General features: G+C 44.6%; 2 protein-coding genes across 2 annotated transcripts; both read left to right on the forward strand.

The window, feature by feature from the left end:
- The first annotated feature begins 28 nt into the window (after window positions 1–28).
- On the forward strand, window positions 29–17,226 carry PIGH (phosphatidylinositol glycan anchor biosynthesis class H). Its single transcript, XM_054025327.1, has 4 exons — window positions 29–260; window positions 9,213–9,422; window positions 11,349–11,432; window positions 16,294–17,226. Exons 1-4 carry the CDS (start codon window positions 84–86, stop codon window positions 16,369–16,371), a joined length of 549 nt encoding a protein of 182 aa, XP_053881302.1. The 5' UTR covers window positions 29–83; the 3' UTR covers window positions 16,372–17,226.
- Window positions 271–3,251, forward strand: LOC128835725 (uncharacterized). The gene is made up of 2 exons (XM_054025328.1): window positions 271–1,612; window positions 2,676–3,251. The coding sequence occupies exons 1-2, from the start codon at window positions 1,222–1,224 to the stop codon at window positions 3,224–3,226; spliced, it is 942 nt and encodes a 313-aa protein (XP_053881303.1). The 5' UTR covers window positions 271–1,221; the 3' UTR covers window positions 3,227–3,251.
- Window positions 17,227–17,915: the final 689 nt, after the last annotated feature.

The raw sequence follows: 17,915 nt of genomic DNA on the forward strand, positions 1-17,915 counted from the left end.
ACGGCAAGCGGTGGCTAGAGCGGCGGGCAGTCGGGGCCGCTCTGCGCGGCGGGAGGCCTGCTCAGTGGGGCCGGCGGGGCAAGATGGAGGAGGGGGTGTACCGGGCAGTGTCCGGGGGCCGCATCGCGCTGCAGCGCCGCCAGTACAGCGCCTCCTGCCGGGAGTTCTCGGTGCGCTGCCCCCGGCTGCAGCTGCGCTCGCTGAGCGCCGCTACCTGCTCCGTCTGGCTGGCGGCTTACGGGCTCTTCGTGCTCAGTCAGGTACCGAGCGGCTCCCCGGGCCCGCCCCGACCGCGCCCCCTGGGTTCGGCCCCGGCGGGGGGCCCCCAAAGCCTCCTCTGCCTTGTCCGTCGTGCGGTCGCCCGGGTCCTGCTCCGCCACGTGCTCCCAGTCCCCTCCGAAATCCGCCGTGACCGTCAGGGGAGCCCTAGTGTCAGCCCGCGTCCCCTTCGCCCCATCGGGGTCCCCCATGCACATGTCCCACTGCTCACTTATCAAAGGCTCCCAGTGCTGCAGCTCCAGGCGGGCACGGAAATCTGGAAAACAGTTTGTGGCATTATTTAAAAGAAGGGACCTTTCTTTTGTCCCAGCTCGGCTACCCAGGGAATCCCTCTGTCCCCACCACTCTCGCACACAGACACCAGGCAGCAGCCAGCACCTTAAACCGGCGCAAATGCCATGTTCATTTAGGCCTGGTCTACACTATGACTTTAATTTGGATTTAGCAGCGTTAAATCAAATTAACCTTGCACCCGTCCACACAATGGAGCCATTTATTTCGAAATAAAGGGCTCTTAAAATCGATTTCTGTACTCCACCCCGACGAGCGGAGTAGCGCCAAAATCGATTTTGTCAATTCGAATTAGGATTAGTGTGGCCGCAATTCGATGGTATTGGCCTCCGAGAGCTGTCCCAGAGTGCACCATTGTGACCGCTCTGGACAGCAATCTGAACTCGCATGCACTGGCCAGGTAGACAGGAAAAGCCCCAGGAAAATTTGAATTTCATTTCCTGTTTGCCCAGCGTGGAGAGCACAGGTGACCACAGATAGCTCAGCTCATCAGCACAGGTAACTATTCAGGCCAATAATCGAAAAAGAGCACCAGCATGGACCGTACGGGAGGTACTGGATCTGATCGCTATATGGGGAGAGGCTTCAGTGCTAGCAGAATTTCGTTCGAAAAGACGAAATGCCAAAACTTTTGAAAAAATCTCCAAGGGCATGATGGAGAGAGGCCACAATAGGGACTCAGATCAGTGCCGCGTGAAAGTCAAGGAGCTCAGACAAGCCTATCAAAAAACAAAGGAGGCAAACGGTCGCTCCGGGTCAGAGCCATGGACACGCCGCTTCTACGCCGAGCTGCATGCAATTCTAGGGGGGGCCGCCACCACTACCCCACCTGTGACCGTGGATTCCGGGTTGGGGATAGTCTCATCAGCTACACATGAGGATTCTGCGGATGGGGAAGAGGAGGAGGAGGACGAGCTTGCAGAGAGCACCCAGCACTCCGTTCTCCCCAACAGCCAGGATCTTTTTCTCAGCCTGACTGAAGTACCCTCCCAACCCTCCCAAGCCAGTATCCAAGACCACGACCCCATGGAAGGGACCTCAGGTGAGTTTACCTTTTAAAATATAAAACTTGTTTTAAAAGCAAGGATTTTTAATGATTACTTTGCCCTGAGGACTTGGGATGCATTCGCAGCCAGTACAGCTACTGGAAAAGTCTGTTAACGTGTCTGGGGATGGAGCGGAAATCCTCCAGGGATATCTCCATGAAGCTCTCCTGGAGGTACTCCAAAAGCCTTGCCACAAGGTTTCTGGGCAGTGCAGCCTTATTCCATCCTCCATGGTAGGACACTTGACCGCGCCATGCTTGCAGCAAGTAATCTGGTATCATTGCCTGACAAAGCCTGGCAGCATATGGTCCCGGTGTTTGCTGGCATTCAAGCAACATCCGTTCTTTATCTTGCTGTGTAATCCTCAGGAGCGTGATATCGCTCATGGTAACCTGGTTGAAATACGGGAACTTAATTAAGGGGACAGAGGTGACTGTTCCTACTGGGCTGTTTGCCTGTGGCTGAAAAGAAATCCTTCCCTGCAGTTAGCCAAGCGCAGGGGGGTGGGAATTGGCCCTGAGGTTTTCGCGTTTGGCTAGCAGGGATCTTCCCTGTTACCAGCCACACGGTGGGGGGAGGGGTACAGCGATCATCCCAGAGAATTCATGGCGGAAGGGGGGGAGGGGGGGTTAGTTTGGTTTCTGCAGGGATCTTCCCTGATACCTGCCACGCGGTGGGGGGAGGGATAAAGCGATCATCCCAGAGAATTGGATTGGGGGGGGGGGGCTTAGTTTGTTTTCTGCTGCTGAAGGTTAACAGGAAAACCGCAGCAGTCAACGGGCTTTGCTTTGAATGTGGGAAAGGAGGGCGCAGAAGCCGAAAGACAATGGCTTACCATGGTTGCATGCAAGCTGAATTCTGTTGCCCGGACCTGCGTCTGTGATCTCTAACACCAAAGCCACAGGCACTCAATATTAAGATGGAAAATGCGACCTTGTACTGAAATCACATGTGCTATGTAATGTGAATAGTGTTTTTCACCATGAAAGAGTATAAGCATTGTTCTGTAAAATGTATCATTTTAAAAACTTCTCTCCTTTTTTTCAACCCTCCCTCCAGCAGCTGCAAATTTTTCAAGCCTCCCTCCTCCGTCCCGAAGGCTATCTCAGATAAGGCATCGGAAAAAGAGGACGCGAGATGAGATGTTCGCGGAAATAATGGAATGCACCCGCAATGAAGGAGCTCATTTGAATGAGTGGAAGGACACTGTATCTAAATTTAGGAAAGATGCCAGTGAACGTGAGGTCATGAGGGACGCTCGAGATGAGAGGTGGCAGGCTGCAACGCTGGGGCTGCTGCGTGAGCAAACGGACGTGCTCCGGCGTCTGGTGGAGCTTCAGGAACGGCAGCAGGATGACAGAGTGCCGCTACAGCCGCTGTATAACTTCCCTCCCCCCTCACCATGTTCCATATCCTTCTCACCCAGACGTGTAAGAACGCGGGGGGGGGAGGCTCCGTGCACCCTCCCACTCCACCCCAGTGGACAGCCCAACCAAAAGGCTGTCATTATATTGAATTTGTTCAGTGGTCTTTTACTTCCCTCCTATCCTCCTCCCAAACCTCACCCAGATTACCTTGTTGGTTCTCTCCCTATGTTTATAATCACTTAATAAAGAATACATGATTTTTGAATGATAGTGACTTTATTTCCTTTGAAAGAAAGCTGAGGGAACGGAGAGGGTGGGTTCCTTACAGAGAATGAATGAGTCAATAAAGGGGGCGGGTTTTCATGAAGGAGAAACAAACATAAATTTCACACTGTAGCCTGGCCAGTCATGAAACTGGTTTTCAAAGCTTCTCTGATGCACAGCGCTTCCTGGTGTGCTCTTCTAATCGCCCTGGTGTCTGGCTGCGTGTAATCAGCAGCCAGGCGATTTGCCTCCGCCTCCCACCCTGCCATAAAGGTCTCCCCCTTACTTTCACAGAGATTGTGGAGCACACAGCAAGCAGAAATAACAATGGGGAGATTTCTTTGGCTGAGATCAGAGCGAGTCAGTAGCGATCGCCAGCGACCTTTTAAATGGCCAAATGCACATTCTACCACCATTCTGCACTTGCTCAGCCTGTAGTTAAACAGCTCCTGACTCCTGTCCAGGCTGCCTGTGTATGGCTTCATGAGCCATGGCATTAAGGGGTAGGCTGGGTCCCCAAGAATAACTATTGGCATTTCAACATTCCCAACGGTTATTTTCTGGTCCGGGAAGCAAGTCCCTTGCTGCAGCCCTTTAAACAGAGTAGTGTTCCTGAAGACGGGAGCATCATGAACCCTTCCCGGTCAGCCCACATTGATGTTGGTGAAACGTCCCTTGTGATCCACAAGTGCTTGCAGCACCATTGAAAAGTACCCCTTGCGGTTTATGTACTGGGTACCCTGGTGCTCCGGTGCCAAGATAGGGATGTGGGTTCCATCTATCACCCCACCACAGTTAGTGAATCCCATTGCAGCAAAGCCATCCACTATGACCTGCACATCTCCCAGAGTCACTAGCTTTTGTAGCAGCACCTCAGTGATTGCTTTGGCTACTTGCATCACAGCAGCCCCCACAGTAGATTTGCCCACTCCAAATTGATTCCCAACTGACCGGTAGCTGTCTGGCGTTGCAAGCTTCCACAGGGCTATTGCCACTCGCTTCTCAACTGTGAGGGCTGCTCTCATTTTGGTATTCTGGCTCTTCAGGGCAGGGGAAAGCAAGTCACAAAGTTCCAAGAAAGTGCCCTTACGCATGCGAAAGTTTCACAGCCACTGGGAATCGTCCCACACCTGCAACACTATGCGGTCCCACCAGTCTGTGCTTGTTTCCTGGGCCCAGAATCAGCGTTCCATGGCTATAACCTGCCCCATTAACAGCATGATCTCCAAAGCACCGGGTCCCCTGGTTCGATAGAATTCCATGTCCATATCCTCATCACTCTCGCCGCCGCGCTGCCGTAGCCTGCTCCTCGCCACCTGGTTTTCCAGGTTCTTGTTCAACATAAACTGCATGATAAGGCGCGAGGTATTTACAATGTTCATGACTGCTGTCTTGAGCTGAGCGGGCTCCATGCTTGCCGTGGTATGGCGTCTGCACTGTTCACCCAGGAAAAAGGCGCGAAACGGTTGTCTGCCGTTGCTTCCTGGAGAGGGGGGAGGATATACCCAGAACCACCCGCGACAATGTTTTTGGCCCCATCAGGCATTGGGATCTCAACCCAGAATTCCAATGGGCGGAGGAGACTGCGGGAACTATGGGATAGCTATGGGATAGCTACCCACAGTGCAATGCTCCGGAAATCGACGCTAGCCCCGGTACATGGACGCACACCGCCGAATTAATGTGCTTAGTGTGGTTGCATACATTTGACTTTATACAATCTGTTTTCCAAATTCGAATTATATAAATTCGGATTAATCCCGTAGTGTAGACATACCCTTAGCCGAGAAAGGCATAACAGGAACCAGTGGCTGAAAGTTAAAGCCAGACAAATTCAAGTTAGAAATAAAGCACACATTTAACATTGAGGGTGAGTTGGAAGAAATGAGCAGGGAAGTGGCGGATTCTCTATATCTTGATGTCTTCAAATCAAAACTTTCTGGATGCCTTTCTGAAAGCTATGCTTTAGTGAAACTGAAGTTGTTAGATTCAGTATAGGGTAGGGCTGTCAATTAATTGGGGTTAACTCATTTGATTAACTTGACAAAATTAATTGTGATTAAAAAATTAATCAGGATTAATCACGGTTTTAATCACACTGTTAAACAAGAGACTACCAGTTGAAATTTATTAAATATTTTGGATGTTTTTCTACATTTTCATGTATATCTTGTATTCTGTGTTGGAATTGAAATCAAAGTGTATATCTTGAATACAAATATTTGCACTGTAAAAATGATAGAAGAAATAGTATTTTTCAATTCACCTCATACAAGTACTGTAGTACAATCTCTTTGTCCTGAAAGTGCAACTTACAAATGTAGATTTTTTTTGTTACATAACTGCACTCAAAAACAAAACAATGTAAAACTTCAGAGGCTACAAGTCCACTCAGTCCTACTTCTTGTTCAGCCAATCGCTCAAACATACAACTTTGTTTACATTTACAGGAGATAATGCTGCCCTCTTCTTATTTACAATGTCACCACAAAGTGAGAACAGGCATTTGCATGGCACTTTTGTAGCCAGCATTGCAAGGTATTTACGTGCAGATATGCTAAACATTTGTATGCCCCTTCATGCTTCAGTCACCATTCCATAGGACATGCTGATGCTCGTTAAAAAAATAATGCGTTAACAAAATTTGTGACTGAACTCCTTGTGGGAGAATTGTATGTTCCCTGCTCTGTTTTACCCACATTCTGCCATATATTTCATGTTATAGCAGTCTCGGGTGATGACCGAGAACGTGGTGTTCATTTTCAGAACACTTTCACAGCAGATTTGACAAAATGCAAAGAAGGGACCAATGTGAAATTTCTAAAGATAACTACAGGACTCAACCCAAGATTTAAGAATCTGAAGTGCCTTCCAAAATCTGAGATGGACGAGGTGTGGCGCATGCTTTCAGAAGTCTTAAAAGAGTATAACTCTGATGTGGAAACCATAGAACCCAAACCACCAAAAAAGAAAATCAACCTTCTGCTGGTGGCATCTGACTCAAATTATGAAAATGAACATGAGTCGATCCGCACTGCTTTGGATGGTTTTCAAGCAGAACCCATCATCAACATGGACACATGTCCCCTGGAATAGTGGTTGAAGCATGCACATCTGTAATCATGTAAATATCTTGCAACCTTGGCTACAACTGTGCCATGAGAACACCCGTTCTCACTTTCAGGTGACGTCGTAAACCAGAAGAGGACAGCATTATCTCCTGCAAATGTAAACAGACTTGTTTGTCTGAGCGATTGGCTGAACAAGAAGTAGGACTAAGTGTACTTGCAAGCTCTACAATTGTTTTATTTTTGAATGCGGTATTTTTGTACATAATTCTACATTTGTAAGTTCAACTTTCACGATAAAGAGATTTGCATTATAGTACTTGTATTAGGTGAATTGAAAAATATTATTTATTTTTTTTACAGTGCAAACACTTGTAATCAAAAATAAATCTAAAGTGAGCACGGTACACTTTGTATTTTGTGTTGTAATTGAAATCAACATATTTGAAAATGTAGAAAACATCAACAAATATTTAAATAAATGGTATTCTATTATTGATTAACAGTGCGATTAATTGCGATTAATTTTTTTAATTGCTTGACAGCCCTAGTATAGGGGTAAGTGGGTGAAACTCTATGGTCTGTAATATACAGGAGGTCAGACTATACGATCTAATAGTCTCTTTTGGCCTTAAACTCTATGATCCTGTGAAAAACGTGTCCTAAAAGGCAACATACTTGGGTTCTGCTGAATTTACTGGGGGAGCTGATTAAGGGCTTTGGTCTGAGTACATCTAGGCCCCAGATGTAGAAATCTAGGTGCTAGTGAGCATGAACGCTCACTCCACCTGACTTCAGCTGCTATGACGGCTTATGGAGAGCGAGATGATGCACCAGGTAGCTGAGACCCTGATAATACAGGGCAAAGTGAATAGAAAGCCAGTTCCTAGCAAATGGATGTAATATATCACTATTCAGGAAAACTGACTGATGTTGCTGTTAAGTGATATTTAGGGGTAGCCCCATATAGAGCATTACTGCAATTCTGCTTGAGCTGAACTTCTGCCAGTTCACAGCCCAAGTCTTGGGCTCAGTCAGGCTCTGGGAAAGCAAAGATGCTCTGTCATCTTCATTTGATGAAAATGAGTCAGAATTGCATGACAGCCACATTCTGATCTCATTATCTTTCCAGACGCCTCAGTTAGTTTGTAAGCTCCTTCAGGGCAGGTCAGGGCAGGGATCACATCTTTTTTGTATATGGAGTGGTGTCTAGCATATTCATGGGTGCCGGATCATATACACAGAACAGGAGAGATGAGTGTCTGGAAACCCACAGGAGATATTTCTTGGGGGCAGACAAGTGATCACTGAGAATAATTCTCTCAAATTTTTCTGACAGGAAAGAAGGGCACGCCACTAGCAATACCATCTACATACTAATGGTCATGTGTCAACAAGACCTTGTGGGCAAAGATTTTAAAGACTGTTGACAGATCTAAAAGAATGGGCATAAATATCTGACCTTTAGCATTACTAGGAGATTGTGAACAACCAATGAGACCAGTGCAATCTCTATAGTGTACACTGAGGCCAAAAGATGGACTGAAAAGGATCAAGAAAGTCCGAGGACTACAGTTAACACTAGCATTGCCACACTATGACCTTCTCAGTGACCTTTCCCAGAAAGCAAAGATAAGAGACCAGGGAGGTAATTGGCAAGGTTGTCAATGTCAGAAGATTGTTAAATCCTTGCTCAATAAATTGCCACTTGTTAGTGGGGGGGAATTGTATCCTAAATTCCTATAAGAAGGCATTCATCTCAGTCAGCAATTGCCCCCAGTGCCTTCCTACTTGATTATACAAGCTGTGAAGAACACTGATCCAAGCTGTACACTATTGGTTGAAATTCTTCCATTACCCTAAGAAGCTGAGCCTCAATCTCACCTCCCTCTTAGTGCAGCGCAAGACCCCTTTCTCCTGTAACAGTGCTAGTGAGCAATCCAGCATCATTCCTTCTTCAAGACAGCCACTAAGGATTATTCAGTTTGGGAAGTGGCATGGAATGAGTTAGAACAACAGAGTTTTGGTCCGTTAGTGATAGAATTAATATTTCCTGTGCCCAGCAATGTTCTCTCTAAAATTGGTCCCGGGGATAGGGCACTAGATCGTGAGTCAGGACACCCGGATTCTATTCCCAGCTCTTCAAATGACTTGCTGCTTGAGTTTAGTCTAATCAGTGATTTAGCACTTATTATTTATCTTGTAGTAATACCAAAAGGTTCCAAGATCAGGGCACCATACAAACACCTAGCAAAACACAGTTCCGTTTCCAGAAAGCTTACAGTGTAAATATACAAGACAAAGTATCGAAGAAAGGGATGAGTATTACTACCATTGTACAGATCAGGGTACTAAGGCAGAGAAATTAAGATTAATCAAAGTCACATGTTAAATTGGTGGCAGAACTAGAATGTGAACTCAGATCTTCTGATTCCCAATGCGGTGCTTGAAGAACAAGACTACCCTAACTCTCTAATCACTCTGGGCCTCTGATTCACCATCTATAAAAAAGGGGTAATACCTGTCTACCTTTGTAAGTGCAACTGCATCATAATCTGCATTTATATGACAGGCTGTCTTGTATGATGTAACTTGGTGTTTTGGGGCAGAGTTAGTAGAACCCACTGGTCAGCTATAGGTCCCCCTTCAGGCCTGATCCACTGAGGATATCGGTCTGTTACAGCGCTCAACCACAGAGCTTGGCACTTAATTAAGTTCAAGGTGTAGAGACCCATGCTTCCTGATCTAGAGGTTAGTCCACAGTGTGTCAAGCAAGATGGCATTTGTCAAACTTTCATGGATGAACCTACAATTTATTGTACATAGCCCTATGCCGATACTCACATGCAGTTAATTGCAGGATTGGAGCCTAAATGTCTGCTTGGTTTTCTTTACAGAACAGCATGGTGCTCTCAGCTGCTATATTTATCACTCTGATTGGCTTGATCGTGTACCTGCACTTCGTGAAAATTGACCAGGAGTCCCTGTTAGTCATTGGCTCACTTGGCATCCAGATGACCTCATCCTATGCTTCAGGCAAAGAGAATACAACCTTCATTGAAATGAGCCAGGTGAAGGACGTAGTCATCAATGAGGCCATCTATATGGTAATCATCTCATACAGCCTTTCTTCTTGTACAGCATAATCAATACTGCATCTGATATGTTTTCCCACGTGCTTGTGGCTAGGGACAGTTGTTTTAACTGGGCAATGGAATGGCCAGATTTTGTTGTCAAGGCTTGATGTTCTTGGACTAGTGTGGTGTCCTTAGTTTCACCAACATTATGTTCTTTATTCCTTATTTCTCTCCCCATTGCACCATCTTTTTCCTCTCTGAGGGCATGGCTACACTCGAAACTCCAAAGCACTGCGAGTGTGGTCGCGGCACAGTGGCGAGTGTGGTCGCTGCAGGTACTCCACCTCCACACGGGGATTAGTTTACACTGGCGTTTTACAGCGCTGTAACTTGCTGCGCTCAGGGGGGTGTTTTTTCACACCCCTGAGTGAGAAAGTTGCAGCGCTGTAAAGCTGGAAAGAGGACATTTAAAGCAAAAGGCCAGGTTCATCCCTGATGTAATGAAGTTGATGGTAGTGGATTTTCTTCAGAGTGAATTTGGGTCAGTTGTAATCATTCCCTCCTGTGCTATTTTTGTGAGTGTTGGGCCCGATGTCAGACACACCAAATGGTTTATAAATCAGAAGACAGACCACAATAAATCTCATTATGTTTGTGGTTTTCTGATTTTGTTTAAGGTCTTACGGGAAAGCAGCCCCTATCCTCTCAATTTATTGGAGTTAATTTCAGATTAAAAATGTAATATTAAATGTGGCTAAAATTGCATATGTATTGGGTGACAGTGGAGGGAGGGAGTTGCAGTTTTAACTTATTGTAATGTAAACAGGGACTTAGACACTGAGGTGCTTGGGCTGTGTAGTGTTTTGGGATGAAATATGCGTGTGTGTGTTTGTTTTGTTTGCTTTTTTTCCTGGGTTTGTTCCCTTCCAATGTAGACCATGTCCAGTTGTGCTTGGCTTGTAAGATATGAAGAGATCTCAGCTGTAGGTGGAATGGCTGCAGGACCTCCATTTTCCTCTGAAAAGTATTTAAGAGAACACTTTTGCAGTTGATTGGTATAGAAAGGAGATACCTGGCTTCTTGAAAGGAAAGAACAGGAAAACCTCTTGGAGTTCATAGCACTGCAGTGCAGATCTTAAATGTGACCTGCAAAAGAAAAAACTGAGCTTGGACATGGTTTTTTTCCTTCATTTTGATGGATAAAGAAGGCTTGAAAGTCTTTTAAAATTTTTGGTTTTTGTTGCTTTAAATATATTTACGTCTGATTAGTCTGGAAGACTCTGTGTGCTGCATTAAACAACAAAATGTTACCATGTTTGAACACAGTCGTGAAAAAGTGAGTCTACTAACAGGATGTCACTGGCAGCATCTTTGTAGTCAGTGCAGACCAGGACAAATCCTTTCTTGATTCTTCACAATCCTGTTCAATCATGATATAATTTTATAGGAAAGACAAATCCTATGATAACTGGAGAATCAGTAAAATGATATCATGAGTCAAAAGGGTAAGAGCGGAAGGAATTTTTAGTCAGACTGTTTAAAACACTTTTTGTGTTTGCTTTTTGTTAATACCTATTGAACTACAGTGACTAACGAACATTTTGGAAAAATTATGTTTTTGTTAAAAATCCATCACCATCACCCTTTCAGTTAAAGGGAAAGAGGTCACAATATCTATGCTATAAGAGCCTTAAAAGATCCTCCAGCAAAACCCAGAAAAACAGGGCATTCCTGAGATTTCTAAGGTAAAACACAGTTTGGAGATGAGAGGAGACCACATCATTTTAAAGCAAAAATTGTTCCTCATTTAAATCAGTTGTTGGTACTGAGTCATCTCAATATGCCTTACCCCTTCCCTCAGGCCACTTTGGTTAGGAACAGATCCCCTCTCACTGATAATTTAAGGTACCCTTATAACATTCTCATGCTTTATTGGTTTTTGCTTTTGTTTTTTAGCAAAAAGTTATCTATTACCTGTGCATCCTTCTCCAAGATCCTCGGGAACCTCATGGGGTGTCTGAGGTGGTGCCACTGTTTCAGGTGAGAATTAAATGGATTGTGGAGAGATCCAGATTTGTAGTTTGTTGGTATTACTAGGGTTCTCAGCACTTTTCATTCCATAATCCCTCACTCAGCCCATTGCAGCTGCTCTCTCTGAGATGTGCCTCGGAGTCTGCAAGCTTGATTCCTACAGCCCTTTACAGCAGGTGCCACAGGAGCGGTAGAAATTAGTGTTGGGAAAACACTTTTGGCTCTCGTGTAGTCCGTTCTGGATTCAGAGTAGGAATAGGAAGATGTGCAAATCTTAACCCAAGAAAAAGCTAGGTCAGCCTAGGAACCAAGACTGCTGAGTTTCATAAAGCTCTGCTTATCTGGCATGTGTGTGTAGTCTCATCCTCAGGCTATACAGTGCTGCCACCAAAGGGACCCCTTGGTGTCTGAGGCCGTGGCTACACTCAAAACATCAAAGCGCTGCCACGGGAGCGCTCCCGTGGCAGCGCTTTGAAGTGTGAGTGTGGTCGCGCTGCAAGTACTCCACCTCCACGAGAGGATTAGCTTACAGCGCTGGGAGCACGGATCCCAGCGCTGGGGCACTGTTTACACTGGCATTTACAGCGCTGTAACTTGCAGCGCTCAGGGGGGTGTTTTTTCACACCCCTGAGCGAGAAAGTTGCAGCGCTGTAAAGCGCCAGTGTAGCCAAGCCCTCAGTAGAGTCTCAGCTACCCAAGTCAAAGGTTCTGATAAGGAGGTACTCTGAAGTAAGTGGATTGTCTCTCCCTTTTTTAACCAATGACAATCAAAGGTATTGAAACAGAAGTGGTGAGCTGAGACCTTGTCTTTCCTCTCTTCTCCGCCCATTTATTTGTATGATCCACTTGTTGTGACTTGTCGTAACATAGGTTATGAGCTCTTTGGGGTTGGGAATTTCTTTTTACTGTGTGTCTGTACAATGCCTAACACAGTGGGTTTTCCTTTCATGTTCCTAGGCGCCACTGAAGTACAAATATAGTAATAACAAATTTTTGTATACTTTGTATAATGTAATGACTCTACAGCCTTCTCTACCTGTGAAAATTACCTACTGCTGAGTGTCAGGTTTTAGCCATGGTTTCTGAATCACTACTGAACACAATTTCATAGAATATCAGGGTTGGAAGGGACCTCAGGAGGTCATCTAGTCCAACCCCCTGCTTAAAGCAGGACCAATCCCCAGACAGATTTTTGCCCCAGATCCCTAAATGGCCCCCTCAAGGATTGAACTCACAACCCTGGGTTTAGCAGGCCAATGCTATTCAGCTGCCTACTATCAGCAACATGTGCAAAGATCTCAAAGATACTTACCAATGTTAATGGATTAAGCTTCTTCAGCAGATCCAACGCCAGAAAAAGGATTTGCTGGAACCCCTGTCACTTGCAATGAGTGAATTCCATACAGCTCCACTGAGAATCCTGGCATGGGACTGTGATCTTAGCTGCCTCTATTCATTGTCAATGACAAAGGGATAGGCTTGCATTTGGGTGTGGTTTCTCTCTCCCACCCAACTCTGAACAATGCTACTTTCAAGGGTATACCCTGATACTTATATTTGATTCTCCTTTAACCACTCACTGCCAAGGAGCTAGGAAAGAGGCTGCTTTAGTCTGAAATTCAGTACCCCTCAGTAATTCTCACCTAAGACAATCTAACATGCTCACTTGAGGGTGCATTCACAGATACTTTAACAGGTTTCAGAGTAGCAGCCCTGTTAGTCTGTATCCGCAAAAGAACAGGAGTACTTGTGGCACCTTAGAGACTAAATAAATCTGTTAGTCTCCGGGTCCGGCGGTAAGCAATCGATCTTCTGGGATCGATCCCGGAAGTGCTCGCCGTCGACGCCGGTACTCCAGCTCGGTGAGAGGAGTACGCAGCATCGACGGGGGAGCCTGCCTGCCGCGTCTGGACCCGCGGTAAGTTCGAACTAAGGTACTTCGAATTCAGCTACATTATTAACGTAGCTGAATTAGCGTACCTTAGTTCCCAGTGGGGGGTTAGTGTGGACCAGGCCTAAGGTACCACAAGTACTCCTGTTCTTTTAACAGGATCAGTAACCTCTTGTTGCCTCTGCTATACAGGGTCTTTATTTCTCTATGCTATGCCAACTTTAGAAAAGGCAGTTTAGTTAATACAATTTACCATCTGACGGAACACGTCTGCACTGACCTGACCTATTGTTCTCTCAAGCTGCCATTGGCAGCATTTACAAAGATAGCTTTTATGTGGACTTCATACTGCAGTGCTGTTTTGGGAGCTCAAAAGTCATAAAATCCTGGGGACTAGATGACTCAGGTTAGGAATGGGATACAGAACCTTTCACCTCTCTGTTGGCTTTAATCTGATCCAGGTCAGTAGTGACAGAAAATCATTATCCTTTGACAGCCATTTAGTGATTATGTGGAATGAATTGGTGGTTTCAGTCCACTTCCTTTCCTCTTGTGGACAGTAGTAGAAGAGGCTAAGGACTGTGTAGTCTGAACTCCCCTTTCTTAAAGGTAGATCCTCTGAGGCAGGATCCAGGTACATTGGGTCAATGTGAGGAAAGCTGTTTCTCATGGTAAATAGAGGAGGAAAAATATATGTAAGGTAGTGTGGGGGTAATGATTAGGTTATGGGTCTGAGAATCGGGACACCCGGGTTTTATTCTGCAGTAGGAGACTGATTTGCTTTGTGAAAAATCCTCTCACCCTCTGTGTGCTTCAGTCTTACCTATCTACAGAATGTAGAATAACACTTAACCATCTTTATAAAGTACTTTGAGGTCCTTGGATGACAGGTGCTTTATAAATGCCAGTAAGTAATAGTATTCTGTTTCCCCATCATAAGTGATATTTGGACCACATGGATGTTTTGCATCTATGGTATTGATGGCTTATTATAAGGGGGTCAAGGCTGGGAAGCACAGACTAACAAAATGTCAAAAAGTAACAGTAACATAATACTCTTGGTGGCATGCATTTTGGCATTACATGCTATTGTCAGGGACTTTTTAACCCAGACGGCAAGGTTCGTTGTCTGACCGCAGAGTGAGAGACAGGCAACACCAGCAAGGTCCAATACAAGCTCTTTATTGAAGAGTGCACACAACAATAGAGAGCGGCCCGTCTCCAGAGAGAACCAGCCACGATTACAATAACTAGTGAGATTATATAGACAGTTCCGTCGCGTCATAGTTAAAGCAACTCAATTCCCTCCTTTACTAGTTAAAAGCTTCTAATATTCATGCATATCTATGTTCTTTGACAGTACAAACAGTTCATGATTCCTCAGCAGCTTCTTATCAGCTTTTTCGTCATGCACTAGAAACTAGGAGAAAGTAGGGAGTTAAGAACAGAAACGGAGTGGAGACTGCAAGTCTCCATATGTCCAAACAAACCGTTCCTAGTACATTTGGTACAAGAATATGGTCCCCCCCTTTATCTCATTCTTTGAAGCCCAAGCAAGCATGTCCTCATGTTTCACAGAGAGACAGGAATGGCCCAGCAACTACAGTTAGCCTAACTTTGGCTAAGCTGGCCAAACAACCTGTTCTATACTCCATTTTCCTTGGACCTAACACTATATACACCAGCTTCATAGTGTTCAGTATGATATATGTTCAAGGCCAATAAAAAGAAGCTGTAGAGACCTCACCACATCCCCCTGTTTACTGAGTTATAATTAAAGCCCAAGGACCACTGAGGCTTAGCAAAGGTTCATTAGTAACTTGCCAGGAACCTAAAAGCCACACTTGATTAGTATAAGAGGGAGCCAATTGCAGTAGTGCCCTTCTTTATTATGGAGGTATGTCTATCTCCTGTCAACCAGGTCTTTCTGGTTTCTCTGTAAATACTCCAAGTACTGATAGTGGACGATTGCTCCCTGTCTCATGTCACATCATTTGTTCCCCACCCTCTCACGATATATATCTGTTTCACTTGTAACACATGTATGTATTAGAATGTGCAGTCACATTTTTTTCTTTTCTCTGCATCTGGCACTGATTTACTGGGCCAAATTAAGCCATTGAATTTAGCAATCACCGCTCCTTATACCAATGTTCAGTTTGGCCCATTGTGTAAACTTGGACAAGTCCTCTGAATAAAATCAGTTTATTCGTCAATAAAAAAGATACGTTTACTTTGAAAAAGTATTGTGAGGCTTAATTCGTTTACAAAGCACTTTGAGAACTTCTGAAAAAATGTTGCTATTATATTATTACTGAAAAGTCAAGGAATTTTAAAATGGAACAGTGTTACTGACATATTGTTGGTGAAATTGGGAAGTTCAAAGTTGTGGTTCCTGTGATAATTGTAATTCTGTCCTGTTGCACGTGTATATTGAGGCATTAAATTAAAGCTCAGATTTAGTAAAACAGAATGCTACATGTACAAAGGATACAAGTTACAGTTTCTGTGTGACCCATCAACTTGAATATTCTAACCTCTGAGTGTTTAAAACCTCAACCATAACATTGCATTAACTTAAAGAACAAAGTGAATGTCCTGTTCTTTAAAGGTACTGAATTGACAGCCTTGAGGACTGAAGTCCTCTAACCACAGGACAGATACAACACAGGCTATGCTCATACAATCATTCCCCTCCAATCTGCTTTAGCCCTTCCTTGGAGCCTGATGGATCACCTCGAGTTGTATGCATAAGAGAGGAGTTCCCTCTCTAGAGTCATCATCTCGCTTCAGGACAATAATCTATGCAGATGCCTTGCTTTTGAGTTCCCTCTGTATACATGCCAATGGTAGCTTGCTTTGTGTAAGCCTTCTTCCCACTCCTTCCTCCATCCGATGAATGTTACTGTGGATGAAGATTAAAACTCTTAACTGTTCAGCAACCAGCCCAGAGCCTGACTGTTTTTTCTTGACCTCTAGAGCTCCATGCCACGTCTAGACTGTCTGGTAGAAGTATACCGAAGTTGCCAAGAAATCCTGGAGCAGAGGAAGACTTAAAACTTCACCAGAACTTTAAACTAAAAAGCTCATCAAGGTAGAAAACTCACAGCAAACTAGGATAGATTGTATATATAGTAAATGAACCCCAAACCAAAACAGTCTTGCAGTTGTCCTTCACCAGATGATGCATGTAGACTGTGATCCAGCAGCAAGTGAAGTTGTTACTAGTGCCCTTGCTGGTGACCCACTGTTATGGAAAAAATTTCAGCCCATGCACAAAATCTATCCCTGCCAAGATGATGATGTAAAAGTTAATAATATATTTACTTGGCTGCCCAAAATATTAACGCAACTCAGATTAGTAGAATTTTTCCAAGACTGGAGCCTCAGAGATGGGATTTCCTTCCCCACTGCCCACCCTGCCAACAGATGTAAGGGACTGGGTATGGGAAGATCATGCAACAAATTTATACTCCTTTAATAAATCCTGAAACAAATTCTGGTAAGCATACAATACAATCTTGGCCAGATTGCCAATAAACCCACAAAGAACAAACAAACCAAATGCCCTATACAGTGAATATTTGTGTTACATTTTTGTTGTGAAATTCTTTAAACCTTTTGTTTGAAAAAGGAGGTATCGTCCCTAAATAGGCCAAAGCCAAGCAGATGTGCAAAGAGGACAGCTCTGGTTCTCTGGTCTGAAGAGAGTGAAGAGAAAGGAAACTTGCCCAGGAAAATGCCAAACTTGTGTGAGCATTTAATTGTTTTCTGGACAGTTTACTGGTTACTTCGTTTGGATGGCAAAGGCCACCTATAAATGTCTGGGACTCCTTGAGTGTGTGGGGAATCTTGCCACTGATAATGTTGTGTAATGCGAATGTGTGTAAATAAAGTTTTTATTGGCTTGTGCCCTTGGGAGTATTTCATGGTGTGAATTTGTATTGTACCTCATTGATATCCTGAAGATTATTGTAACTTTTAACTAATATCACCTAGAGGTGTGGGGCTTTCATAATAATAATATAACGTGGGCAGCTCAAACTTTGTCCATCTAAAGGACATGTCAGCAGCTCATCAGAAGCTTGTGGCTCACACATAATTTGCATAAAAATGGAGCTAGTTGTGTCAGTATGCAGTGCTCCAGCTGCTAAGATAGCAGTGCCTCTGAAAATGTTAAATTGGCATTTCTTTCTGAAGTGTATTATTACATGTGACTAATTGTTTGTTAGCACATAAGGCCAGAGCTCTGGATTCTGCCACTGACTTCTGGGTGGCCTTGGTCAAGCCATTTAACCTTCCTGTGCTTCAGTTTCTCACCCATACTTTAATTCATGTCTTAATTACTGAAGTCACACCTGGAGCTGTACAGACTTTAAGAGCTAAATCCTGCCCTGGCATAAGCTGGTTGGACTCCACTGAACTCAATGAAGTTGCATCCTTTAAGAGTGGGTGCTGTAAGCCCAGGCATAATTGAGGTTTGGCCTTTTAAGAGTGGGAAGCCATGGGAAGTGTAGTTCCCAGGAGGGACTGTTTGGGGTCCTGTGACTAGGGACTCACGTGACTAGCAGGACTATGTAAGAAGCAGTCTGTGGTTCAGT

The sequence above is a fragment of the Malaclemys terrapin genome, chromosome 4 (genome assembly GCF_027887155.1).
Source record: "Malaclemys terrapin pileata isolate rMalTer1 chromosome 4, rMalTer1.hap1, whole genome shotgun sequence".
NCBI lineage: Eukaryota > Metazoa > Chordata > Testudines > Emydidae > Malaclemys > Malaclemys terrapin.

Bases quoted from the DNA above. Each gene is read 5' to 3' on its own strand.
- PIGH (XM_054025327.1), top strand. From the start codon at position 84: ATGGAGGAGGGGGTGTACCGGGCAGTGTCCGGGGGCCGCATCGCGCTG. The intron at 261-9,212 runs GTACCGAGCGGC...TTTTCTTTACAG, and splicing joins GGCTCTTCGTGCTCAGTCAG to AACAGCATGGTGCTCTCAGC. The intron at 9,423-11,348 runs GTAATCATCTCA...TTTGTTTTTTAG, and splicing joins TCAATGAGGCCATCTATATG to CAAAAAGTTATCTATTACCT.
- LOC128835725 (XM_054025328.1), top strand. From the start codon at position 1,222: ATGATGGAGAGAGGCCACAATAGGGACTCAGATCAGTGCCGCGTGAAA. The intron at 1,613-2,675 runs GTGAGTTTACCT...CCCTCCCTCCAG, and splicing joins CCCCATGGAAGGGACCTCAG to CAGCTGCAAATTTTTCAAGC.